The sequence below is a fragment of the Rutilus rutilus genome (genome assembly GCF_951802725.1).
Source record: "Rutilus rutilus genome assembly, chromosome: 8".
Lineage (NCBI taxonomy): Eukaryota > Metazoa > Chordata > Actinopteri > Cypriniformes > Leuciscidae > Rutilus > Rutilus rutilus.
The window spans coordinates 26,204,323-26,231,595 of record NC_140222.1 but is presented as its reverse complement, the minus strand read 5'-3'; the positions used below and the strand labels follow the sequence as shown (position 1 = coordinate 26,231,595).

Here is a 27,273-nt window from a genome sequence, read left to right as displayed (position 1 = left end):
CAGGCCTTAGGTTTCTCAGGCTGCAGCTCAACACTGATCTTGGACAGTGATGCCACCTATTAACATTTAAACCGAGTGGACGGCTGGATGTAAGAAGAATCACTTTACAGGCCAGCAGTGACACTCTTTAAGCCTTGGCCCTGATGTCCAAGTCCAAGCCTGTTCCAGCAGTCACCACCTGAGTCTGACACCAGACCTGAAGGCCTGCATAGAGGTAACAAGGTGCAAGGGCAGCTCTCCAGGCAGCTGAAACCAGTCAACTAGACTTAAAACAAACTAAAGCAGGTTTGTTTAGGCGCTAAAAATATCAGTATGTAACTTAAGACACTGAAGAAACTTGCATAACTCAACAAAGACTGCAGGGAACACCAGATCAGAGAGCTAAAATACACTTTTGTTGTCAAAGCAGAAAGGTGATTTTGGAAATCTACCATCCTTTGGGTTTGTGAAAGGTGTTATTTCAGAACAGTGGCAGTATCACAAAGCGCAGAGACTTTTTTAATGCCGTCTCTGGGGGGGTCGGCGCTACACCAGGCCAGTGTGACTGCCAGACAGCTCTGCTTGTCTGTTAATCTGCGCTCGCTGTGAAAGGGGGGCAAGCGAATGGCGCTGCCAAACACGAGACGCACTGCAGATGGCAACACTTCCATATTCTGTTTCTTTTCTGGCCGACTCTCCTTCTCACCCACTGTTATTCATATGCATGAATATGTTGTGAATACTAGCATCATCGCTTTCCCTATATTTCCCGTTTTGCCGGTTTCCCCCCTGCAGATCCATGCTTATCGGATGACAATTTCGCAATTCGGCGAGGTCCGGACGCGCTTCGCTTTTTATGAAATGTCGAGCGTAAATGTCTCAAACGAGCACGATGGAGATGTTACAGCCAGAGCAAAGCATGCCCGTGGCACACTAGCTCAAAGTGCTTGTGATGCCCGCATGCTTTTTCTGGGTTTGTGCCGCAGCACTGCGATGGACATCTGCTGGGGCTTGGTGAACATATGTTTCCACAGCGCTCCATTTCCAAAATGAAAAACATAATGTCTGTCCAATTAAATATGCAAAAAACAAACACCTTTTTAACTAGCTCAAAAGACATTTTGTCATTTTTGAAGTTTAATAATTTGATTTTGTGACTCTTTGAGAACTTCTCTGAGAGACACTGACAACTTTTAAAAGACTTTCTAAACGGATATTATACATTTAAGAGAAATTCAACTGTACTTCAAGCCTTTTAATTAGTATTTTCTTTTTCTGCCTTTATATTCCCAAAAATTACATTTATTCATTAAAATGCAAACATTTTATTTAACCGAAACCTAAAAGTAGCTATTATTTTTTACGCAAACATATTGCATACAGTAGATTAGATTAAAAAAATGATTCGAATTTCTAATAATTATACTTTACTCGTCACCAACAGCGCAAGCTCTTGCTATGATCCCAACCACGACAAAATTAATTGCATTGTTTGGTCCCAGCCAGTCCAGCGTGAAGTCTGTCATTTGTCCAGTTAGCACATGGATATGATTAACTGTGGCAGGAGGCATGAAAGCGTTGAGCCTTACTGTAGGCTGATCAAATTAATTATGCTAAATAGTAAAAGAGGGAGAAGGCCAAACTACATTGTTCGCTGTGATCAGGGCTTAGTCCATATACCAGCCGCTCAAAACCACACTGACAAGCAGTGCTGAAGCTAAACTTGGAAAGGAATACAATCGTAGTGTGTGATTTTCTAAGTTTTGTCACAATTATGTTAAAAAGCACCAAAATATTAATGTGTATGTGACAAGGAACATCAAGTTTCATCTCCTAAATAATTTGGAACCCTGTAAAAAACGAATTGACCGACCTTGCAAAAAAAAACAAAAAACTATTCAGCTCAAATAAGTTAGTAAAAGAAACTCAAAATAAGTATTCACAGTAATAAAAATAGCCAAATATTGAATGTGGTATATATACGTTTTTTTTTTTTTGTGAAAATTACTTGAAAATATATTTACTTATATGGAGAGATATAGTTTAACCAGTTCACCAGGGGAAAACAAATGAACAAATGGTGATTTCACACAATACAAGCTCTAAATATATAACAATTAGTCAAAGAGCTCAAACTTAAAGGGATAGTTCACCCAAAAATTCTGTCATCATTTACTCACCCTTAAGTTGTTCCAAACCTGAACACAAATTAATATATTTTTTTCCCCCCATACTATGGAAGTCAATGGGGTCCATCAACTGTTTGGTTACCGACATTCTTCAAAATATCTTCTTTTGTGTTCAGGAGAAGAAAGACACTCATACAGGTTTGGAACAACTTGAGGGTGAGTAAATGATGAAAGAATTAAAACATTTTTTGGTGAACTAACCCTTTAAAGTTCTCGTGGCGCTCTCATGAACTCACGTCAGAGGCCCACACAGAAGAAAATTAATAGTTTCATTTATTTTAGCGCACAAAAAGTATTCTCGTCGCTTGATAAACTTAAGGTGGAACCACTGTATCACTTGAACTATTTTAACAATGTTTTTACTAACTTTTCTGGACCGGAAGAATGAAATTGCACAGAAGCCTATATGAAGGAGTCAGACAGCTCTCAGATTTCATCAAAAATATCTTAATTTGTGTTCTGAAGATGAACGAAAGTCTTACGGGGTTGGAACATCATGACGGTGAGTAATTATTGACAGAATTGTAATTTTTGGGTGAACTAACCCTTTAAAATGGATATTTCCGGTCCTTGATTCTGATTGGTTGAGTTCTTCGAAGCCGTTGTAAATTACTCTACAAACATACACCTGTGACCTCATTAAAATAAATATTTTTATGGACTAACAGTTTTATAAAAGCAATAAGCCCAGTGAAGTTGTGTTTAATTAACAACTACTACATAGACCAAGCATTCATAAATGATTGTTGGTGCAAGTGCTTATGTCCCACAGCCTCAATTTAGCATATAACCCAATGAATGCATTAAACGTGGTATTTGTTAATGACTTTTTTTTTGTCACAGAACGCCTGTTCAAGACTTCAATCTGATAAGTTTTTGCCTTTGTTTATGTTGTGTGTCAGGTGATCACCTTCAGTTGCCCACTGTCCTTCTTGTCCCCTCCTTTCTACAGCACCTTTCTCCATTTTTCCACATTTACTCTCATTTTTCTCTCCACACCTTATCTTGCACACAAGGCCCTCTGCCAAAATCTCAATATGTTGTGCACCTATAGTGACGATTTTCAATTAATGCCTCCATTCATCACTGTACAGTGCTCTAATTCTGGATGTCCCTGTTCTTACGGGGAACAGTGTGCTACGATTTATGATGCCTGGGATACAGTAGCTCGGTTTACTCTAATGGACTTTTCCATTCAATCACATCTAATAAATTAGCCTATGCCAAGAAGGCCTACAGATTCACTTTAATTTTGTCAGCCTGAAAGGTCATAGGTCATCATAACAATATATCAATAGTGTGTTTATATATTTCTTTATTTCAGACTAAAAAAAAAAGGGGTATGGGTGGGTACCTTTAGAAAATAAACTAAGTAGTTTATTAAAATTGTCCACTAACAATTTCCAACAGTGGACATACATGCATCACTTTTTTTTTTTCATCATGAGCTGCATTTTCACAACTGTATCATACAGCGTCAAACATTTTCACACGTTTTGCATAACTTGACAACAATAAAATATTGTAAAGGGATATTTACCTTGATTCTTGAAGATGACGACACAGAGTTAAGTATTAACGTTAGCCTACTCGATATGTTTTTAAGCTAACGACGCTACGGGAATCATTCTTTTTATGGCTGTAAACTGTAAAAATTGCGTCTTTTTTTAAACTCCCAAGGTCATTTAAGACACCATCACGAATCATTTAATGTTAATTTATCAATAATGTTAGTGGAACGCCGGACCAAACACAGCAGATTTGTAAGGGAATATTCTGTAAGGTGTATCGTGTGAACTTGTGCGCCTGCGCGATACATCTTTCTCCCGCGACAACCAAGCGAGTCGCGCGTGAGGAACTTTTTACTTGAGTAAAATATGGTGTGTGTACATTTGTTAAATATGTCTTTTAACTGTTTATTACCTGAGATAGACGAGATAAATCTTTATCATAAGACCGTATTTTTATATTTAAGGTGCTATCTTTTTTATTTAAAGTTAGTTTGTGATTATTTGAAATGACAGAAAATTCGCGTTTTGTCAAGTAAGTTACGACGCGTCACCAACAGGTAAAAAGCATAATTGATGTTATATCTGAGGTATTTATATTTATATGATGTATTTATTAGCACAACAGTATTTGTATTGCTCAAACTTATTTGAACTTGCATCACATTTAAAATCATATTTTAAATGTATTAACGTTACATGCCAAATGTTGGGTACACTTTGCCTACCATATTATAGTATTATTATGTTTTAAGGTACCATCGTCTTGTATGTATGTAATGTAAATATATTTTGTGTCATATGTAAACATATATTGTATCTCATAATATATATTGTATATCAATAAAAAAAATAAAAAAATCTATAGATATGTATAAATTAAAGTACATTTTTATAAAGTACATTTTTATAAATACATTTTTTTCCAGAACTGAAGAGAGGGGTTAATCAGTGGGAAGTGAAGGTCAAGACAACAGTGCTGAGGATGCTGCTGGCTGACATGGGACATCTCAGTGACAGCTTTGGCCGCCATTCATCGCCATTCTATGTGATTAAATATGATGTGCCAGGATGGACATCACTGAGGCGGGTATATTGTAGGGCAAGAGCCCTGCACCACACAAACCGCCTATTGCCTTAAATAGCAGAATGGCACAACATCTTGTTTTGGGGAGATGCAGCACTGTAGCATTTGGCATACCTTATCAGCATTTGGCCGCCATTCATAGTGTCTGCAGGGCTTTTTTTCTTCCAGCGTCCCAGTTTTTGTACTCATGCAACATAGCAAATCCTTCAAAAGTTGTATGTTTTTCTTGACTCAGCCATCAACTTTCCACTAACAAAATTGATGAATGCCTTCAAATGATCCATTATGATGTCTTTAAAGATTTGTGGGTATAAATAGCACTGAAGGACACTCCTGAAACACTTCCAGAGAAAGGTTATCTGCCAACCAGTCATTAATCTGTTGCGTGGGGTTAATTGTCTTGGAGTTTGTTTCCTTGTCAACCTGGTAACAAAATGACCATCGCTTTAAAGGCATTCATCAACTCCAATATTTAGAGGAAAAGTTGCCTGGGTGTGATTATAATGAACGTGAAGCTGGTATAGCACATCTTGGCCACGTGTAGATGCTTGAAGCAGATGGTCCTCATGGCCATAGCTCAAGCCTCTTCTCTTTACTCGACTTTCTTATCTCTGCCAGGCCCTTAGTCTCAGGCTCTGCGCTTCTGGCACCCGTCACGCACAATATTCCATTTTCACGCACACAGGCTTTATCAACCGTAAACACAGATATGCGTATTGGGACCAGCTGTCCCATTCGATTCACATTCTTACCTTTTGTGAAATTTAATTGTATTATTTCCACACCTTTTTGAATCTAAATTCGAACACTCGCACCAAACGTCCGCCGTGAATATCGACAGCCGTGTTTTTCCCGACACATGCACTGCAGCTCCAGTAAATAGTTCTGGATTTCATTCTCATTGATTCCAGACAGGTTTTTTCCAACAATGGGTGCATTATTGGATGGTTTTCCCTGGCTTCCTCTGGCAAATTGAAACATTTTGGACCGCGCTAGAGCAGACGACCATGCGGTGTGTTTCTAATTGGTGGAGCGCATTTGCAGCAGGTCCCTATTACTTTCTTTGTTTAGCGTTTGTCTAGCAGGCGAATTCAAGCGGAAGTCTTCCACAGTGGCATTGGGCTGCTATTTCTCTCAAGTTAGGCTCTTATTGGAAAGTATTTCTGTCATCACTTGTCCACAGTAGTTTAATCGCTCATATCTTTTGAATACTTGTCTTGGAGTGTAGCAGACCTGCATCTGACATTTCAAAGACATTGCTGAGGTATCAGACATAACAGCCGAGTAATATCAATGCTAACATGACCACAGATGACGAGGAACTGTTTATTTGGCTTCATGCAATTCCCTTTACAGTTTAATAACCTGGAACATAATGGCATCTGCCAACAATCAGAAGGGAGAATGCATGGAAATAAACACTGGTGCTTCCTGGTTTTGTCAAATGCCTCAAGTTTGTTCTGCTGGGCATTTTTTGCTTATAGAATTCAGACTTCCTAGGATGTGAAAACTTGTTTAGGCCATGCACAGCGTTGTTATTCGTGCTAGTAGATGATTTAATTTATTGCAAGAATATAATAAATGACACATTTTTATCTGTTAGATCAATGATTGTTGAATGTTTTTTGTCAGTGTTTTTTTTTTAACCAAAATTTCATAACTCTGTCTTCCTGAAATTACATACTTGTCCAATCATTTTTTTTTTGCTTAAACCCCAACACTTTCTTTCAACCGACTGCAAATTCGCCTTCAGATATTGCGAGTCCCTGTCCTACGTTTCTTTCTATTTCATTTATTTCATCTATTTCATTTGAATGTACATCATAATATGGAAGAAAAGATCAATAGCTACTTCTGTTTCTTTGTGACTTTAGTGTTACATTTGTTGATATTTTATAGCTCAGGTTAGAGTTTCAGTTAAGTATCAACATAGTCTCTCACTCAGATGTTTCTCCTTAAAATAGTTTAGGATAGATATGAAGCAATTGTCTCCATACAGAAAGACCAAGTCATATTGAAATCTATGAGAACATTGTGAGACACTTTTCAGCATACTTTGTCTTTTTTTTTGTCAGGTAATAAAACCAGTGTTTTCAGCCTGTTACTAATTTTACATTGGCAAAAAGTTAGTAAACATAAATATGAAGGCTATCAGAAAGCATTTAGCATTTAGAAAAAAGAGGCTTGTAATGCTTAACAAAGTGTGATGTGATGTACTCCAGCATGTGGAAATGCTAAATGTGCATGAAGAGAATGATTTATTTTGGAAAATGAATTTGTCATATCTACAGTTAAGCAGCGTCGATGTAGCGTGATTTCAGGAGCATGTCGTTCACGGTTTTTTCGAGTTACCCTGCAAACCAGATCTTGATTCCAGCACGTGTACGCTATACTGTAGATCTGTACCTTGTAAAATTCAGACCTGCCTTTGATTTGCTAAGTTTCCTGTTATAGAAAGTAACTGGCATTGCTAGGTGGCAGAGTACTTTTCCATCTCAGAGTTGTGCCGGATAAAAAGAAAAACAGATGTAGATAATCATGTTTTGCGGCATTTGAAGTAAAATAAGGTTAGCGAGAAGATGCCGTACATACACGTGTGATACACATGGATTGAAATAGACTCTCTAACCACTGCATGAATACAATACACTGTAGAAAATACTGAAATTCCTATTTTTGCATGTATCGAGACTGGGATCAGAGATATTGGTTATTAGAACATCTACACACTTTTATTTTTTTGTGTTGGTTCATTTTGTCATTGATTATCCACAGTGTTTGATATACATTGAACATACTTAAACTGTTCTTCCTTTTTAGTTTTTGGGGAGAGCGCTATATATTCAAGTATTTTTTTTTTCCTCACCAGGAGAGAGTTTATTAAAATGAGATGAGATGTAACCGAAAGTCTTGTATTTGAAACTTCAGAGCAAATTGAATCAAAGCAGGTCAGATCAGTACAAGAGTGCCTTCTACTGGGCAACAGAGGAACCTGGGGTAACAAATTGCATGTGTTAGTTTTTCTATTTCAGTAAATGATTTGTGTTGATATGAATTTCGCACGTAAGGGAAGGTGTTAATTTTATCTCCATCATTTTTTTTATATTGAAATTCTAAAATGCTAGATTCTATTGACATCCATGTGCAGTCTTTTTTATTTTCTGTAAGCTATTGTTTATTTGGACAAATTAAATTTTAATAGTGACAATTAAATAGGTTATTTAATAAGTTGTTTTGCATATTTATACTCGCAGATTTGATCCAGTGGTCGCACTTGCATCATTTAAATGCATCTCTCTTTATGTAAATCCACGAAACTCTTCAGAAGCGGTACCACTTAATAAACAGACAGCATTGTTGAAATGATTCCCTCCCAAGCTTTCATAGTGAGAGGGCTGTAATTGCATTCCTGCGCAATGTTAGCCCAGTGTTTGGCTGTGTGTGAACCCTGATGACCTGTGAGATGTATATAGTAAACAGTGCTTGCTGGGCTGTATGGCACGGCTCCCAATCAGGGCTAGTGTCCAGAGCCCTGCCGTTCTGTTCGCAAGATTATCCGCCGTCATTTCCCAGCGTTACTTTTATTTTGAGTCAGAAAGTTCACACTAAAAGCACTTCAAATATAATAATAATAATAATAAAGCTAAAATTTATTCACATTTTTTTTAATAACTATTGCAAATAGTTAATTTTGCCATGTTGAATTTGATCGATGCTAAGGACATTGTTTTATGTAAAAGTATTTAATTGTTGTTTTTGTTTCAAGCTTGGAATAATTGAATTAACATAAGGCATTTTCAAGTGTATTTTCAACTAAGCAAAAAGTTAACGACCACTCTTTTTTAATCTGCCTATAGGTTTGCCGACCCAGACCCTGGAGTAAGGGTTACCTGTGGCGCTCCACTTCTCCTTTCCCAACAATGTTCCCAATATCTCCGGCTAAATCACATTCCTCAGCCAGCGTCACAATGGGAGAACTGTTTGATGGTTAGTCTCTCCCTCTCTCGCCCATATCTCAGGTATTCCCCTTACTTAGGAACCTGAAGCACCCAGACCTCTCATAACCTCTGGCGCTATATCACTTTTGAGAAAACGCTTTTGAGAATATATAAAGTTTTAAAAGTTAAAATAGGATATTGTGTTTTAATAATAAAATTATTAGAAAATATTTGAAGAAATTGTACTCACATGTTTAATTTTAAATGAATAAAAGTTTCCTTTAGTTAGAAAATGCTGTAGAAACTAACAGTGGTTATATGCGAGTGTCGCCGTAAATGTTATCAGGCTGGTCAGTGCCATAACTTTGTTAATAATTTACAGTAAGATAATTTGAGGATTGTAAAAGCGGAACTGTCAATAAGCGCTGAATGTTTCTGCTCTACGCCGATTCGAAAATAAATTCTCCCCAAAAAAAGAACGTTTTTTCCGGCACAGGGGGAAGAAGTCCAAAACAAAACATTGCATGATAGTCTTTAAGTAGTTCCATCTGTCCAGCAGAATTTCAGGCTAATAGCCTGTGGCGCATCAGTCCGTTCCCTTAACTCCCGCAACCTGACTCTGTCCTATTAAATCTCTCCACTCCTCCAAAAAAAAGTGAATGAAGGAGTAAAAGATCTTGAGCAGACCTAAGTCAACTAAATTGTGATAGTGATGATGATGGTGATGATGGTGGCGGTGATGAAGCGCGAGCCCTAATTAAGGAGGAAAAAGGACCTCAGGCACTCAGTGATGTGGAAAAAAAGGGCTCATCATTGTGGTGTATTTTTTTAAGGACAGCTCGCTCTGTGAGCAGATGACTGCCGCTCACCTTGCCACGGGGTCTGCGTGAGATTGGTTCATTGTCAAGGATTTTTTTTTTACCCATGATTCCATATGGTATGGAGTGGGCTACATGTTGCCCAACATGCCAGTGCAAATGTTTTCTCAATTAGGTGTCTTATCTCCGGTGAGTGCACTAGCATCAGATGAAGCTTGCTGACAGCGTAATGGCAGCTAAAACCTCGGAAGGCTCCATCAAATGGCAGCTCTGCTACGACATCTCGGCCAGGACTTGGTGGATGGTAAGTTGGCAGCGACCAAACCTTTTTTTTCTTCTTCTTCTTCTTCTTCTTCTTTTACCTTTTTTTTTTTTTTTTTAGAAAAACTTCCCTCCTTCGCTTTTATGCACACAGAACACACTTTGCTTTTTGAAACTCCTCTCTTCCTTTTTTTGTCCAGTTGGTGGCAATTAATTTTTTTTATTGTAGTTTTGTTCCACACAATAGCTCCTCTGTGGCTCCTGTCACATTTGTCTTCTTTGTGTGCTCTTTAATGCACTCCTCTTTTATTGTCCACTTTGTTAAAGACGTCAGATAACAATTGACTCCATTTCTTTATATACTTGAGCACGGAAAAATAAATCCTCGTCGAAAACAAAAGCTCTTTTGTCACTTTTGTGACATTTCTCATTCATTCATTACTTTTCTGCTGTCGGTCCGTATCCGCCAAACGAGACGTCTCGTGTGTGTGTGTGTGTGTGTTTTTTTCTTCCTCAGCGTGTTCCGCTTTCACTTGACAGAAAAGTTTTGCGCAGGAGTCCAAAGAAGGAGAAACAGGACAGGTCTTGCATCGATTCTTTTAATCCCTTGTTTACACTGAGGTTTTGTGGCGCACGCGGTCGGTCGCTCAGTGCTCAGTCGGTGCTCCGCTCCTCGGCTATGACACTCCGTCGCTGCAATTAAAGCATGGAGAGGGGAGAGGAAAAAAAAAAAACTCCAAAGTGTTCTGGGACAAGACGGACTCTGTGCCGGGGCAGATTAACTTGCTTGTTGTGGTCAGTGAGGCCAGACAACCTTTGACATAACTGTCGCTCCACCAGAAATGAAGAGAGGTGAAAGTGGGAGAGAGAAAAAAAAAAGTCTGGTTTGTAGATCGCAGTAAGATGAGGAGGGGTAGGGATTCACAATAGTCTATTGTGGCCGGCAGTTATACAAATGAGCCGCGTCGGGTACATGAAAGGCTTTTTCAGAGTGTCCAGGGTTCATTAGGCAATGATTCATTAGCCCTGCTTGAACTTAAACAGCATTATTGCCTTCGTTATTATAATTGCTTTTTTTTTTTTTTTTTTACAAACCTTCATGGTGTCCGAAAGAACTTGTTTTTTTGTTGCAGACACTCCTTTGCCAACTTAAACACTAGGTAGTTGTGTTGCACGGGAACAATAACTGTATTATTTGCCAGTTAGGGGAGCATAAACTTCAGATCTCAAACTGTGTCTCCCCCTCCTTTTCCACTCTCCCCCTCACCCGGGTCACACAAGCTTGTCTCTCTGTATGACACTGCTGAGGAAAGTTGGTGAGAGAGAAACTGGAGTATATGTTTCTTTTACCGCCTTTATGGGAAACTACTTGAGCGCCCAGATTAGAGGAAGAGAAATGTTATATTCTGGTATCTGGGTGGAGGGCTTAATGGGATCGGTGCAGTTTCGGTGAAGTTGAGGGTGGTAATGCGCACGAATCCGTCTCCACGATGCACATTAGGTCGAGGCACCGCGGGAATGTGAGCTTGTGCAACTGCTTGGGGACTTTTTTTGTCCTTAATTTGTTAGATTTACTGAAGTTCAGATTTTTGTGTTTTGAAATTTTGATGCTGATGAGTTCGTATGCATTTTTTTCCCTCCATTGATCATACATTGCACTTCCTTTAATATCTTATTAATTTGGCTTGCAAAGATAAGATGCGTGACTCACATCTGTTGTGCTGGTCTTAATATGTTTTGCAGTTTAATGACAACTTAACATTTTTAAATTCATTTGTTGCTTTGCAAATCTCAATATAGTGCACATTAATGTTTTTAAAGCCTGAATTGTATTAAGAATATTCAAATATTAGTTTTTTTTTTTCTTTCTGTGACTTAAATTCCGAAATCGAATTCCACAAATTCTAAATTTGATAAATATTTTTGCAAAAATATTGTGAGAATTTGAAATATACTTTACATATTCAAATTGTCATTAGTAAAAGCACTAATGTTTTCCTAATGCAACATGTGGCCAAGTTTAGATCAGAAGATATTGTATGCGTTTGTATCTGCCATATTTTATTTCCAGTAATTAGTAATGCTGATTTTAAATGTAACATTTGTGTACACACACACACACACACACACACACACACAAAAATCCTATTTATATCAAATAGGATTTAATATTTAAAAATAATAATAATTGTTGCTCACCTTGATTTTCTTTAAAGTTTAAACTATTATTTTTCTTTAAATAAAAAATCCCCTTCTGATCTCACTCTTAAAATTAGCATTCAGCATTTTGATTTGGTGAAATAAACCTGACTTGGCTTAGTAATTAATTAGTTCACATGTTTTATGTATTTTTTAGGGGGATAACAGGAAAGATACAAACACTGAAAGTAAAAATAAACTCTATTTTTAAATGAATTGTAGTTTAATGATTGGATCAAAATGTGACCTCCTCAGCCATCCTCTTCTTTGCCCTTTTCTGCTTTTACTTGACCAGCCTGTACAACCAATACACTGCTCTCTGTTTACATTTATATTAAATGTACACTTTTATGAAATTTCACATGGCTATTTATTTGTGCATCTTTAAGTCCGATGTCTCAGCTGGATTGTCAGAACATGTTTAGTCTTTCAGTGGCAATTACTTATAAAATTTGGATAATTGAAGAGCGAGCAACACCGACATCCTCACTTAAAATAAAGCTATAAAGCTTCTTTAATGCATGTGGACATTATTTTAAAATACCCGCCGCAATTAACACCGCTTGTTCTCCTGCGGTGCTTGAGCTTTTGGGGCAGAGAAGCGGACCTGATCGGGTGTGATGTCCACTCGCCAGTGCACTAATGCTGCTGTGATGGGATCCCTTACCACCTAAGGGGCTAATGGGATTTTATCCTCTGTACAATTGGCACTTCTCTAATCTGCTTGTCAGTGAGCAGACACCCCCGAGAGGGACAACATTTTGAGGGTGAGAGTCGGAGGGAACAGGGCGAGGGCATAAAATCATTATATGATCGCTTGCTGTAAGGGTCCACTGGAAAACGCCGCCCGCAGTGCTAACGTCACAGATCAAATTAGGTTAAAAGAGAGACAAAAACACTGTCAGGTTTCATAAGCCCTCCTTGTTAATTCTCTTCACACGTGCCGTTTAAATATGTTCTGGGTTATTGCAATATATTGAAGAAGCTTTTGAACAGGACCTTATAATTATAATGCGATATAATTGCATCCAGCTTATGTAAAACTTATTAATTACGGTCTTAAGGCGACCTTGAGTGTATATAATGGAAAATAAATTATTCATGAATTTGCGATTATTTCTTATATTGGATTTAGATTATTATATCTTTTTACAGGACTCTCGATGATTAGTAATTGCGTCTTTTTGCATTTATATTTTTTACTTTTCAAATAAAATACTGATAAATCATTTAAGTATTTGAGTATTTTAAAGTATTGGAAATGTTCTTCTGTTTTATAATGCTGAATAATAATCCACCAGTGAAATAAGCAACCTAGATTGTTAGAACAACTCACAGCTGGAGTTCATTTTAAAAAGTATTTCAATAAAAAAGTAGGCCTACTTTTAGGTTATTTAGTAAAGCAGTTTTATTTGATTACACACGCTTTGTAATGTAACGATGCTTTAAAGCGCTAAGACCACATGACAAAACCTGACACAAATCTATTGTGGCACTTTGTTTTACACAACGTCCCATTTTTGCCGCCTGTTGTCCGGGTAGTGTGTGTTATGTCGGAGTGGAAGATGTTTCTAATTTGGCCTCCAACCGTGGACTACGGAGAAATGATTAGAGTGGAGGAAATTGGAGGATTAAAATTGTCTGCTTGAACTTCCTGAGGACCGCATGCTCTCTCAGTGTCTCTGCTCTGGGACTTCCAGGCCGAGCCCTGAAGCGAGGGAGCAGCTTCTCTATCCCACTCGCTCAGACCTCCAGAGCGGGGCTGGTGCTCAGGGCACACACTGAGCAAGTTCATTGACTCTCAATCTGTTAATGTGCTTCGCGTTACCAGCCCTGAATGACTCACCGCCCACCTGATGGAGTCGGAATTAATTTGGCAATGGGTGACAGAGCAGCACCTTTAAAAAAGCAATTCAGCCCTAGCAAATGTTTGTTTTTTTTTAACTCAATATGTGCGCACACACACACACACACACATATATATATATATATATGTATGTATTATAGAGCGAGAGATCAAAACACTCTATAATACATTTTTTAGTCACTCAGTAGGCAGACTTGCATTAAGAAAGAATTCTGATTTCGGAGTAGTTTTTTAACTTTGGAGACTTTCTGCTTGACTTAAGCAAAGTCTCTAATATCCGTTCATATGTTTAATGTATTTTGTAGAAAATGTGCCTGAGGGTGTCTTTGCCTCTTTTGTAATGTGATGTATATCTGCTTCATGAGCCCAGTGTTTCATGCCCAGTTCCAAGAGCTCATTTTGTTACTTGTTTTCATTTATGCATATATCCCCCCCCCCCCCCCAATATTAAAACTGCCAGAAGCTGTAAAATGCGTGTTGGAATAAATTAATGCATTGATGGGCTCTGAGAATATTGACAGGTGAATTTTAGCATTCTCTCAAGCTCGCACTTGGCACACGATTGTTTTGTTGGCTTTCCATCAAGAGATGCGAAGAAACGAGGATCAGATTTGGATGTGGCTCCGTGGTTAAAAAAAAAAAAAAAAGGAAAAAGAAAACAACAGAGGAAGTAAAGGAAGCTGAATTTGGAGTCAGTTCAAGATATTAACTGAGAAACCTTTGTGTCTTATCAAATATGCTGGACCGTTTTGCAGTGTTTTTCAAAAATAGGTGCTTCATGTTGGATTTCCACTGTTGTTCCTTTTGAGACCGACATACTTTCTCACGAACGTTTTTGAAGATATTACACCAATGAAAAGAGCAGCTTTTATATATATATATATGAATACTATCATAAATATAATTAAATATAATAATTTGTTTAATTAGAATAAATGTTTAAGCTTTTTGCACTGAAACCTATTATACACATTATGCATATTAAATGTGTAATGTGCTACATTTCTCCATTATAGCGACACAGACAGGTTGATGGCTGCTCCCAGTGGCCGGGTTGTCACTGCTATGTGACACCTATACCCTTGCCAAGGCCAAATGGCCTTTTCTAAGCATGCAGAGCGAGCGTTAAGGACGATTAAAACAGTCCTCCCCATACACGCAAAGTGTCTGTGTCCGTCCATATCTGACCTGATGCTATCAAAGCTGTTTGTGAGACGGTTCATCCTGTTGTCTCCCTTATACCTTCCCTACCTCCCCCTCTTTTCGATCTAAGCCCGTGTCTGTGTGTCTATGCTGTGGAATGAAAGGATCAATTGTGTGGAAGAGATGCGTGTGAAATCCCTGCTGTCTAGTGGGGGTTAGGGGTCGCTATGTGAGAAAAGGGACCCTTTTCTATTCCTGGCATGGCTCTGTGTGGAACGCCACTCTCGGCAGGGCGGCCCCCTCCCCTCCTCTGTCGCTCTTTCGCCCAAGTCCCTCGCTTTTCTCGTACTCTCTCGCTCTCTATCTGCCCCTCTCTTTTTCTCTCCCTAGAGATCTATGGCTACTGGCCAAGACAGCTGGGTCTTTGGGCCAGTCTGGTGCCTTTTTCTTGCCTTGTTTGGGACAATAAGAGTGAAGATGCTCCCTTCAGATGCTTCTTTTAAAGAGTTTCGGTACACTTCTAAAAATACTGTAAAGACTTTTTATTGGCATCTGTTGTTCTATGAAGAACCTTTAACATCCGTAGGAACTTTCCATTGCACAAAAGGTTCTTTATAGTAAAAAAATTGTTCTTCACACTAAGAAAAAATGGTTATTTTAAGACCTGTTCGCTGAGAACTTCTTGGGGAACCAAAAATGGTTCTATGAGATCGCTGTGAAAAAACATTATTTTTTAAGAGTGTAAGATCGAGATCCCTCTTTCGGTTTTAATCCAATAGAAAGATCGACAACTGTTTGGTTTTATGTCATTTATACCCAATTATGTGTGATGTAACTAAATCCAGTGACTTTTCCAGTACTTTTTCATATACTTAAAGGGTAACTCTCGCCAAAATTGAACCTAGGCTTTTTTTGTTAATCTACCCGAGTCAAACTTTTGTGTAAAAGCATAATTATAATGGAAACACCACTTTTAAGATTGACTGTTTTTTCGTTTTAGGTCAAAATGCCTTTTGAATGGGAGTGATTGGGGCACTTCTATGATAGCATCAAAATGTATTTTTAAAACACTAAGAAGGCTCGACACAACATACAACTGTGCTCGAAGTATCACCAGGGGCTCTACACATGAACTTGAGCATTGACTACATTGTTTGTGTCCACAAAGTTTACTAAAAAGAAAGGTTTTGTACGACTCACTTTATCAGTTAGTGTTTCTAGTGGCTGGAATTTTGTCAGTCAAAAGTAGTCGATCTCCGAGTGCAACGTAATGAACTGACTCTATATGAGGAAATGTCATGAACTTGTAATTTCAATGAAAAATTATCCGTAAATTTACATGGAAACAAGCTTTAGGAGCTTTCCATCTTTACTCTCCTCATGTTACGCTGTATTCGGAGATCGACTACTTTTGACTGACAAAATTCCAGCCACCGGAAACACTAACTGATGCTTTTACACGAAAGGTAGATTAACAAAAAGAGCCTAGGTTCAATTTTGGCGAGAGTTACCCTTTAATACAGGCTTGATGTATTTGAAAGGTTGACATCAGCTCTTGATTGCTCAGGTATGGATTGTGCCATGGCACTCAGCCATTTATTTGCCAATTATGGCCTGAACCAAAGTATCTCATCTTTGCAGTTTGGCACACTTTTTTTCGACTTGTCTTTTCTTGTCCTCCAAGCCGCAATCATCAGTTTGTTTATAAAGTTTTCGCTGTCATGTCTCACTTGATACTCGTCTTTCCATGAACGCAGCGGCAGTTGTATGGCTCCGTACCCAAGTATGCAGAATGCGTGTTCCTTGGGAGTTGTCTTTTTTTTTTGTCATGAAAAAAAACAACAAGGAAACAGATTCCAAAAACACCATCTGGTATTTGGAGGGGTATTTTTGCGTCTGTATCTGTGTGTACGTGTGTGTGTGTGTTAGGGGGGTGAGAACTGTTTTTTTTTTTTTTTTTTTTTTCATAGCCTTCATCTTGGTCTCCAGCCACCCACCGTTTTGCTGCCAAAAAAAGGTGCAAGTCGCCAATTGAAGGGGGAACATGGGTAGTATTTGTGGGTGCGGGGCTGGACTGGTATCACTGGATCACGGCCAGAGCTATTATCCCTTCTAGTCTCTAACAACACCACCACACTCACCTGCTCCAAAATATCTGCAGAAGTGATCTCCAAACATTCAATTATTTGATTTATGACCGTAGTTCGTAGCCACTGAACCACACCTTCCGTTGTAGAAGTCAAGGTTTGCTTGTCGGACTAAAATGTCTTGAAATTGACTAAAATAAGTCATCAAGTACCTGCCATCGCCATTTATCATGTTAGCAATCATGCTGAAATAAACAGTTACACCAAAACATATTTGGACACTTAAGCCACACTTAAAAATTAATTAATTTCGTTGCATTTGATCATTCCAAGTGCATTTTCTCAGATCTAACTTCACTTTTCCGAGCCATTTTATTTCAATGTGATTTTTAGTGGATAAAGAAACTATGGACATTGACAACCGTAAATTGTCACAATAAAATCTGGTATTTATTATATTATATATATTTTAATTTAAAACCTTCAAAAAAAATGTTTTGCCTGAAATTAAACCCCAGAATATTTTATATATTACATTGTAAAAATGAAAGGGATGTTTTTGTAACACAATGAATTAGATTGTGGAATGAATGAATTAGCTTTAATTGTCTGAACATTTGTATTCTGTCCATTTATTAATTTTAATTTTGATATTTAATTTGATGCAATGCCTATCATATAATATAAGCATAATACAAATATAAAATTATATTATAATGGTATTATAAATGGTATAAAATGTTTAAAAAAAATGTTTTTTGCTTAAAGTGTCTGTACTTAAAAAAATAAATAATAATAATAATTAAATACCACTTTGTTTGCTATTTTATCTAATGGAATGGCATTCATATAATATAACCATAACATGAATCTAAAATAATAATATGATATAATTATATATAATCTCATTCATATATTATCTAATGCTGTAACATCCAACTCATTTTTAAATGTTGCTCAAGTGTTCATCTATGTGTTCACATAATGCTCTGATTGTGCCATACTGGTGTCCTCTATACAGAATTGGTCATTTTCTCTGCTTGTGAAGGCCCAGTACTGTATGTTCCCACTTAAACTGTGGCAAAAACATGTGAGGGTCTTTTCCCTGTGTTTGGCCTTAGACTCAGTTCATGCGCAAAACCATGAAATATGATCTGTATTTGTAGTATGCACAGCTGGTTAAGTTGGGTGTAACAACAATGTATGTGTCAGTGTGTATATGCTAACAAAATTCAGCCTGAAACTGTAATTGTTTCTTTTTTTTTCTTTTTTTTTTTGTAGTTTAATGTCCCTGTGTGTCCTAGTTTAATTATGACCTGTTAGAAGTGTTATTAGGAATTTAAAACTCATCTGTCTGATGTAGGCCTGATTTTACGATCAATCAGATGAGTGGATGGTTACTGAAAATAAAATCTAGATTGCCACTTAATTCATTAAAAATATCTAGTTAGATTAGGCGAGATTACGGTTCAGCGAATGGTCAGTGATGAGTGTGTTTGTTGGGTGACGACGCTGATGGAGGCAGGACATGCAGAGGACAGAGAGAGTGCCTGCGTGTGAGAGAGAGGCAGTATGGACAGATGTCACTGAAATCAGGAGATTAAATATGATAAGACCACCACTGCAATCACCTCTGGAAAACATTGCTTGTTGCCAGGTAATGAGAGAATTGGCCTACTTTCGTAAAGTCACAGATATGTCACTTGCACATAGTCTACCCTTTTTAACCACTATCCACCTGATATTTACACAGGTGACACTGTATTTTTTTGTGGAATGAATTTGATGTTACAAAAAAAACTTTCATTTTCATTTAATAATGTATTTAATTGTATTTATATGTGTATATATATGTATATAATTTTAATTTCCAAGTAACTCATTTAAAAAAAATAACAATGTACTATATAAAAAATAATTTGAGAATGAATTTCAGGCAAAAATAACTATCATCATATACACCATTACCATGATGTTGCTGGCGGTTACTTTTTCGTTGTTCTTAACAACACACTTTAATTGTGTAAATCTCAATGAAATGCACAGGCTCTTGGTTTATTGGTTTCTAATAGTGGACATGTGTTATTTGCTGCCTGCATGTTAAAAAACTGAAACTTAGTGTGCCCTGTCCCACTCACCCCTCTCTGCCCATCTAATTAAATTGATTCAGAGCTGTGCCTTCCTAGCGGGGAGGCCCCATTACTTATGCCTGCCCGGTGCAGGGCACCTCATGACCCCCCTGAGCCTGTCGCCATGTTACACATGCTTCCAACAGGGGGTGCTGCTCACCCCATGACTCTGGGGAGGCTTAACAGCTGGTGGGGGCATCTCTGGAGGCCAACATCCCTGCAAGCGTCTCATTTAGGTTTATACTGTTTGTGTCTCATTTAGGTTTACAGCCTAGGTGTTTTTTGTGCTAAAGCAAATAGTGGTTAACGCTACATCCACATGGGCTATCCTGTATGAGATGCCGTATTCCTGCCTGGATCTCTCTCCCCCTCTTTGGGCAGATTAAAGTGAGAGCCAGCTGGAGCCAGGGGACAAGCTGCCACGGGCCTCTCCAAGGTGACCCCTGGCAAAGCTGGCAGCACATCTGTAGCCCTGATGCATCCAGGAACTCTGTTGCCCCCTTTGCAGCTGAGGGATGCTTGCAGGGACAAGCCAGCGAGGGGGCCGACTGTCCTCTTGCTGTCTGGCAAGGGCCACGCTGGAGGGCACAGGGTTGAGAGCTGGAATATGCTGAAGTTATGGCACTCATAAGTACAGCATTTGGACTGGACCTGGTTGGACCTTTAGAGGTATAGTTTTGCACACATTCACACAGAGTTTGAGCTTGCCAAGTCTATATGTGCATAATGCAGTTGAGTGGTATTTGTTTTTATAGCAAAGAGCCAACGACGATTCCCATCTGTCCAGATGAGCAAGGCCACACTGGGGTATGCCAGTCTCAAAAAGACACAGATTGTCATGTAACGACTTTGAACAATCCCCTTTTCTTTAACTGGCACACTTACAAACAAGGTTTTGATGCTGGGCCAGTTGTTTGTAGTGTAAACATTTGTTAAATCTAATGGATCCTCCTCCTCCTCCTCCTCCTCCTCAAAAAAAATGTAATCATGTTTAAAGTTGCATGGGTAAAGCAGCAATGTTCCGGCTTTTTTTAGACCCTCTATCCCTGAGTTTGAATGCTGCGGTGTGGTCTGGAGAAGGTGAGGGCGTTGCCTTCTTAAGTGGAGACATCCTCTTGCAATCAATGAGCCCAGCCGGAATCCTCCTTGCTGCAAATCCAAGCCATCCGCTGGCACACTCAGGTCCCATTTAACTCTAATTGTTTCCATCTTCCCGTGTCTAAATGTGCTTCCCCTGACAAAGATCGTCTTTTTTTGCTCTTTTACCCATTGACTTGGAATATTTTACCAATAGCCAGAGCCTAGTACAAAACCTTCATCACGGGCCTCACTCAATCGAAATCGCGATTAATTTCCTCTCAAACCAGGCTCCGGAACCAGGTTTGCTTGGAAACATCAATTTCGGCTGTGCGATATTCACCTTGTTGCGGAGCATCAGTTCTTTTTTATCCAACAATGAGGAGGTGAAAAATACCCAACTTTAAGTAATAATTTCTGTACATACTGGTTTTAAAACGGTACTAAACGTTTGCAGAGCAGGTGATTGCACAGGTGCGCCACTGACGGCTGAAATCTGAGCTATCTGTGGGAGACCAGCCCTGATGGTCGACTGGGAGCATTAATGAACCAGATTAGGTGTCCCAGCAGAGAGTGGGGGGTGGGAGGCAAACTGGCCTCTCTGTCCAGATCAGACATTTTCAAGCAAGATCTAAACTCCGCATTACTGTGACTTGAGCTAACATAAGGAGAAACTTTTGTGAAGACAGAAAAGGTTTGTTAAATAATAGACCAATGAAACGTGAGAGCCAGTGAAGCTCGTAAACGTCAGTCCTCTGGACCTGAGTCCAGTCCAGCTGGAGATCTCTGGTTGAGCAGTTGCTCACTCTGGCCAGAGTTAATTTGTGTGTCAGGTTGGTCCGGGCCTTGTCGTCTATAAATATGAATGTTTAATGCTGTGGCATTTGGTACCCCCTACTGGTGCATAAATGAACTTTGCCCGCTGTACAAATGAGAACAATAGTTCATGTTCAGTTTCCTAAAACTTCTGGAGAGGATGAGAAAAGAAGAAACTTAAGAAAAGAAACAAGTCCAACTGTCCTTTTTCTTCTTTTCTTAAGTGAAACTGTTATGCATATGTATATTTAAGCCCCCCTTATCCTTTAAGATAGTGACATCATTATCACCTGACCTTTCCATGGCATGGCTTCTCTCCCAACTTGCAGAGTTTTGCCACCGAAACCTTTGCCAGATGGCGTCTTCGCTCACGACTCCATCGGCTGATTTCCTCTTCTCACCCCTCGCTCAGTGCGGTGTCAGGTAGACACTGTAAAAGAGGTGCAGGGGGATAGCTTTTCACCTGCTCCTTCTGTAGGACCCCTGCTGAGAGCAAGCTGTTCACCCAGTGCCCTCCTTCAAAAGGCACCGGTGCACTGACACACCTGTCCTCCTCTTGTTCCTCTCCCTGTCCCCACATTCAAGGTACATGGACGCATATTATTGAACAATTTAAGAGTAAACATTGTAAAAATAGTATAGGTAGAAACCTATTATAGGTCGGATCTATAAAATAGTACATTTAAAAAAAGAAAAAGAAATGTACACCCTTTTCTATAAGGTGCATTAAATTGATTAAAAGTGACTGTGAAGACAATATAATGTTTCAAATAAATGCTGTTCTTTTGAACTTTTTAGTAATCAAAGAATCCTGAGAAAAGTATCACGGTTTCCACAAAAAATATTACGCAGCACAACTGTTTTCAACACTGACAATAAGAAATGTTTCTTTAGCAGCAATTCTGCTTGCAATGATTTCTCAAGGATGCTGAAATTTTAGCTTTACCATCACAGGAATAAATTACTTTTTAAAATATATTCAAAAAGAATAATTGTATTTAAAATTGCGGTAACATTTTGATCAAATTTTGGTCATTTTGATCAAATAAATGCATCTTTAGTGAGCATAAGAGACTTTTTGACCCCAAACCTTTGAACTGTAGTGTATGGCCCTGTTTACACTTGATATTAAGAAGCGTTTTCGTCAATCCGATCACAAGTGGACGATGTTAAATACAGGTGTAAAAGGGGTCTTTTTAAATACAGATAGTTGAAAACGCATCAAAAAGGATTCGACTGGATTACTTTCGTAGTGTAAACGCTCATGCGGTCAAATGTGTTCGAACAGCCACAAAAGACCACCTGCTCTCCGCTTACTGACCTAATGCGTAAACATTATAGGAAGTGCACTAGTCAGGCGGGATTTAAACTTAGTCAGCTGAAGACCTTAGTTTGTTTTGAAGATGAAAAATGTACCAAGCACAATGTTCTCTCACCATTCCTGGTTTCTAACACACAGTCACAATGTTTTTTGTGGTTTTGCTTCTATCAGAGTAGAAACTAAAGCTGCTGCTCTCTGAAACTCCCATTATGACCACCCATAGACCTTGAAGAAATCAGGACACAAGTGATTGAAAGTGTACAAAAGAGACTGATTAGTGTAACCGAGAATGTGTCTTCCTCATCTACTTGTGAAACGCATCTTAACACCAGGTGTAACAGGGCCTATAGTGCACAAGTTGTATGGACCAATTTTATGGCTGTTTTGGAGCTTCTGGAGGTCTAGTTCTTGTTCACTTTCATTATATTTAAGATTGGCCTGGATGTTCTTCACCTTTTGACTTTTGGTTTGGACCGACATGAGGGTGAGTAAATGATGATACGTTTTGAGCAGGTCTGCCCACACAGGGAAGGGAAGGTAGCGATACTCCAGTGCTGATTAGTTGGCTGTTGTTTGAGCTGCACCTGGAGAAAGTATGTCTGGAAGATCTCTTCAGAGAGAGGATGTTTATGAGTTCTACAGGCTTGCATTGAGCGGGGCAATGGTGTATTGGAGCATGCGGTGGGGCAAGTACACGTGCAGGACTGAGAGAGAAAGGAGGGGAGCCAGTCACTGTTTAGTATCTTTACAGGACTGTAGCTAATAAAACTAAACTGGACCTGAGGGGAAGCAGCTGAACTTCCTGTAGCGGTTGTATTTATTTATTCGGAGGGTCCGTTTCAGGTCCCCTGAGCAGCCAGTAAACAAAGAGCTTTCCTCTGCTCCAGATTGACGATTTTATTCTTATTTATTTATGATTTCCCTGAAACCACTTTAAGTTGCAACTTGATAGCTCCTAGCTTGTGAAAACGCTGGTTTCATAGAGATCCCCAAAAAAGATCGACTGGCCTGTCCCTTATTTCTTTTCAGGTCTTTTAATTCCGGCCCCTGGCCACTCACGCAAATAAATACCTTTCTTCTTAAACATACATTGGCTAATTAATCTATCCCATCTGCTTTGCGCTCTACATCACTTCCATGACACACAAGTTTCCCGAAACAGATTTGGCTCATGTTGCGATGATGACTCGGACACCATGAAGAAAACTGGAAAATAAAATTGAGCTGAATTTGCTGTTCAAATAAACACAACCTGATGCTTTTCCTGCAAGAAGATTTTTTAACATAAAGGGGATTATTCATAAGCATTACATTTTTTTTTTTGTTATATTGCTGTTAAACTGATACCATACCATGCTAATGCTATTTTAATTCTTTCATTTTCGATGAAAGATCATTCTGAGCATTTAAAAATATGCTATTGTTTTCCTGTTGTTGAGAACAGATGATGCATCTGTGATCTTTGAGCATCTCTTGAGGAAACGGCAGGTTTCACAGACAGTTGTTTCTGGCTGTTGGAACATCTGGTCAGCCAAATGAGGATTTGTCTTTATTCCCATTGGTAATGGTGAATGGTATAGTTGTAATATTTAAGGGAAAAGTTGTTTTTCGAACTTTATTTAACCCTGAAACAGTGTTTGGGAACTTGCTCCGGGGCTCGCAGTACAACATTCCCCGACACGTCATAAAGATGGAACGTGGAAAAGAAAGTTGATGCATTATTTAATTTTAGGACGTGCGGTTTCAAATGCATCCAAAGAAACACACACATTATTTTCACAGTTAAGCCTACATGATACGTGTTATTTAACATACACTTTTTTATTTATTTTTTTATCTTTTATCATTAGTTTTTCTTCATATTTTACAGTTGTTACTAGGGCTGGGACGATACACCTATCTCCCGATTCGATACTATCACGAAACTTGGGTGCCGATACGATATGTATTGCGAATTCTACAAGTATTGCGATTCGATATTGCAATATATTGCAATTTTTTTAACACTAGACCATCGGGAAAAGTTAAATCATGCACTTATACAGACTGTACATGATGTATAAGATGAGTCATATTTACAAAAACAAATCATCACATCTTTCTGACTTTTATTTCAGAAGCATTATACAATACTACATTCCTTTAATAAATTATTCAACATACATTTTTTAACAGTCACTTGTCACCACTTAAACAATGTAATCGATAAATGCGTTATTTTAAGTTATTGTAGACATCAGTGTTCATATTTGAACTTTAAACTTTTAGCCAAGTACTTCTATGATACTTTTAACTATTGCATCACAGAAATAATGATACTATGAGGTTGAAAAGACTGTTTATGAAGCTGTTTCATGACAACTCTCTCCGGGTCAGCGGCAGCGCCAACACAGCTTTGAATGTTGCGATATGATTTTGTCAAAGTTTAATAGACAGACGAATTGAAAGATCGCATGGGTGTTTGAATCGAGAATCGTGCAGTTCTATTGTCTTATCTCTCCCTCAGTACATGAGTAGCGCGAGGGCTTTTCAGTGCGTTCAGTCTCAAGTCTCTTCCACGCGTCCTCTTGGGATATTACGTCACTCAACACTCATAGATAACGACACATTTCATCCTCTGTTGGAACTTAAGTGGCTAACTTCTGTCAACCTCATCTACAAGCAAGGACAAAAAAATAAAGCAATTGAATTTGAATTAATATTGATTCTGGAATAAAAAAATCGATTTTTTTCCTCCCAGCCCTAGTTAACATACAAAATGTTGTGTCTCTTATCAAAGCTAGGTGGAGCTATGGAGCCTAGAGGGAATGCAGTTGATCAGAAAATAGCATGGGGGGGGGGGGTCGGGGGATGACAAAATGACAGAAATGACAGAAAATGACAAAAGAGGAACATTGCAAGTGTATATCTCTGTCATTTTGAAATGCAATCCTCCAGCAGACCCAGAAAGTGGCCTCGCACAACTGTTAGAACATGTGACATCACTCTGGCGGCTGTTTCTTCCAGAGGCTGGGCCTGAATATTCATGATGAGTGTATTCCCATGGCCCATTGGCTCCAGCTGTCCCGATATCAACCAACACACATACAAACCAACTCAACCCAAACACAGTTTTATTTTTTTATTTTACAAATGCACACTCAAACCACTGCCTGAGCTTGATCTGTATCACTTATAATACTTTTTTGGATTGCCAAGATTGGTTTTATGATTTTGAACAATTTTTTGTCTTTAGATTTAACAAGCTATTTGTGTACGGTTTTGCCTTAGAACACATTACCACAATATTGGTGTTCCTCAAATGTGTTGAAAAAGAAAAAATATTTTACCCTTTAATGTCCCCTCCTTGATGGTGGGGTCTTCTAACGTCTTGCTTCTGAAGGTGGTCTCCGCAATACCGTGCATCATGATTCATGCATGTCCTTCCATACCCACTCTGCCCTCTGCCGGGTCACTCAGGGTGTAGATAAGAGGCAGCGAGGGCTTGCAGGAGGCCATAGCTGTAACCTGCTTATGAGTGATTTTGCCAGGCTGACAGATGGTGCTGGAGCCGTAGTCAGATGTGCCACATCCTTCACAGGTTCCCTGGCCCTGTCATAACTCCTCCAGCAATACACTTGGCCTCTTTTGCCTGCCCGCGTACATGCCTGCTCTCACCGGGGACAGATTCAGTGCCAGCTGGGACTAGGACTCATTTCAATGTCCTCCTCGCTTTGATTTACAATATTAGTAGATCATTGGAGGTAATCAAAGTCCCTTTTAAGACAAGTCAGGTTGCCCAAGCCATATTCAATCCAATTCACATTTATTTGTAAGGCGCTTTTCACAATACATACTGTTTCAAAAGCAGCTGTACAGAAAATGCATGTTTCAACATTACAGTTTAGTGTAATCTCTTATCAGAGGTGACTGTGTCAAACGTCCATATGCCAGAAATGTACAGTTCTAAGATAATACAAATCATGCAATTAGCTAACATCAATCATGTGTTCATTTAGGTAGAAACAATGAGCTCGTCAAAGCAATTAAAATTTGTGATCATAATGATTACAATATATAGAAATTTGTCAGTTGTTCGTTGAATTGGCACCATCTGAAGTCCTCACAGGAGATGGCGTCGTCTCTTCACAGGTGTTGGGTCATCTGAAATCTTCGTAAGAGGTTGGAAAAGCAAATGGGAAATAATTAGCATAGCTGCTGTTCATAAAATTCAAAGCAATAGATAATCGTGCATTTGATCTGATATAACTGAGGTGCAAGGGTAGGAGATGTATTGTGTGAATGCTTGGCTAAAGAGATGTGTCTTTAGTCTAGATTTAAACTTGGAGAGTGTGTCTGAGCCCCGAACATTATCAGGAAGGCTTTTCCAGAGTTTCAGAGGCAAATTCGGAAACGCTTTCCCTTTTTTAGTGGACTTGGATACCCTTCATGACCTTAAAGAGCGTGATGGATTGTAGAGCGATAGAAGATCAGTTAAATACATAGGAGATAAACCATTTAGGCTCTTACATGTCAGTAGCAATACATTGTAATCAATGCAGAAATTAATAGTAACCAGTGTAGAAGATGATAAAATTGTGGTTATATGATCATATCTCTTATTTCTTGACCTAGTAAGAACTCTAGCAGCTGCATTTGAGGATGCAGGACAACCATTTAGTAGAGCATCCAGTCTAGAGGTCTTTTCTGCATTAGAAACAGAAAGCATGTCCCGTAGCTTAGCAATGTTTCTGAGGTGGAAGAAGGCAGTTTTTGTAACATATCAAATTAATGAAAAAGATTAGATTGGCAGTTCTTTCTATTCGCACGTCGAAAATTGTTGGTCAATACGATCAAAATTAAGAATATGATTTG

The 27,273-nt window shown here is 38.7% G+C and overlaps 1 protein-coding gene across 4 annotated transcripts in view; it reads left to right on the top strand.

The window, feature by feature from the left end:
- Window positions 1-9,158: 9,158 nt before the first annotated feature.
- The window catches only part of nfia (nuclear factor I/A), a 153,623-nt gene continuing 135,508 nt past the window's right edge, over window positions 9,159-27,273 (top strand). Inside the window, exon 1 of one of the 4 annotated variants that reach the window (XM_084417784.1) lies at window positions 9,159-9,823. In XM_084417784.1, coding sequence (XP_084273910.1) covers window positions 9,728-9,823 — 96 coding nt within the window. In that variant the 5' untranslated portion in view covers window positions 9,159-9,727. The remainder of the gene's footprint in view (window positions 9,824-27,273) is intronic. The other 3 variants (XM_084417785.1, XM_084417788.1, XM_084417789.1) reach the window with 3 other exon arrangements.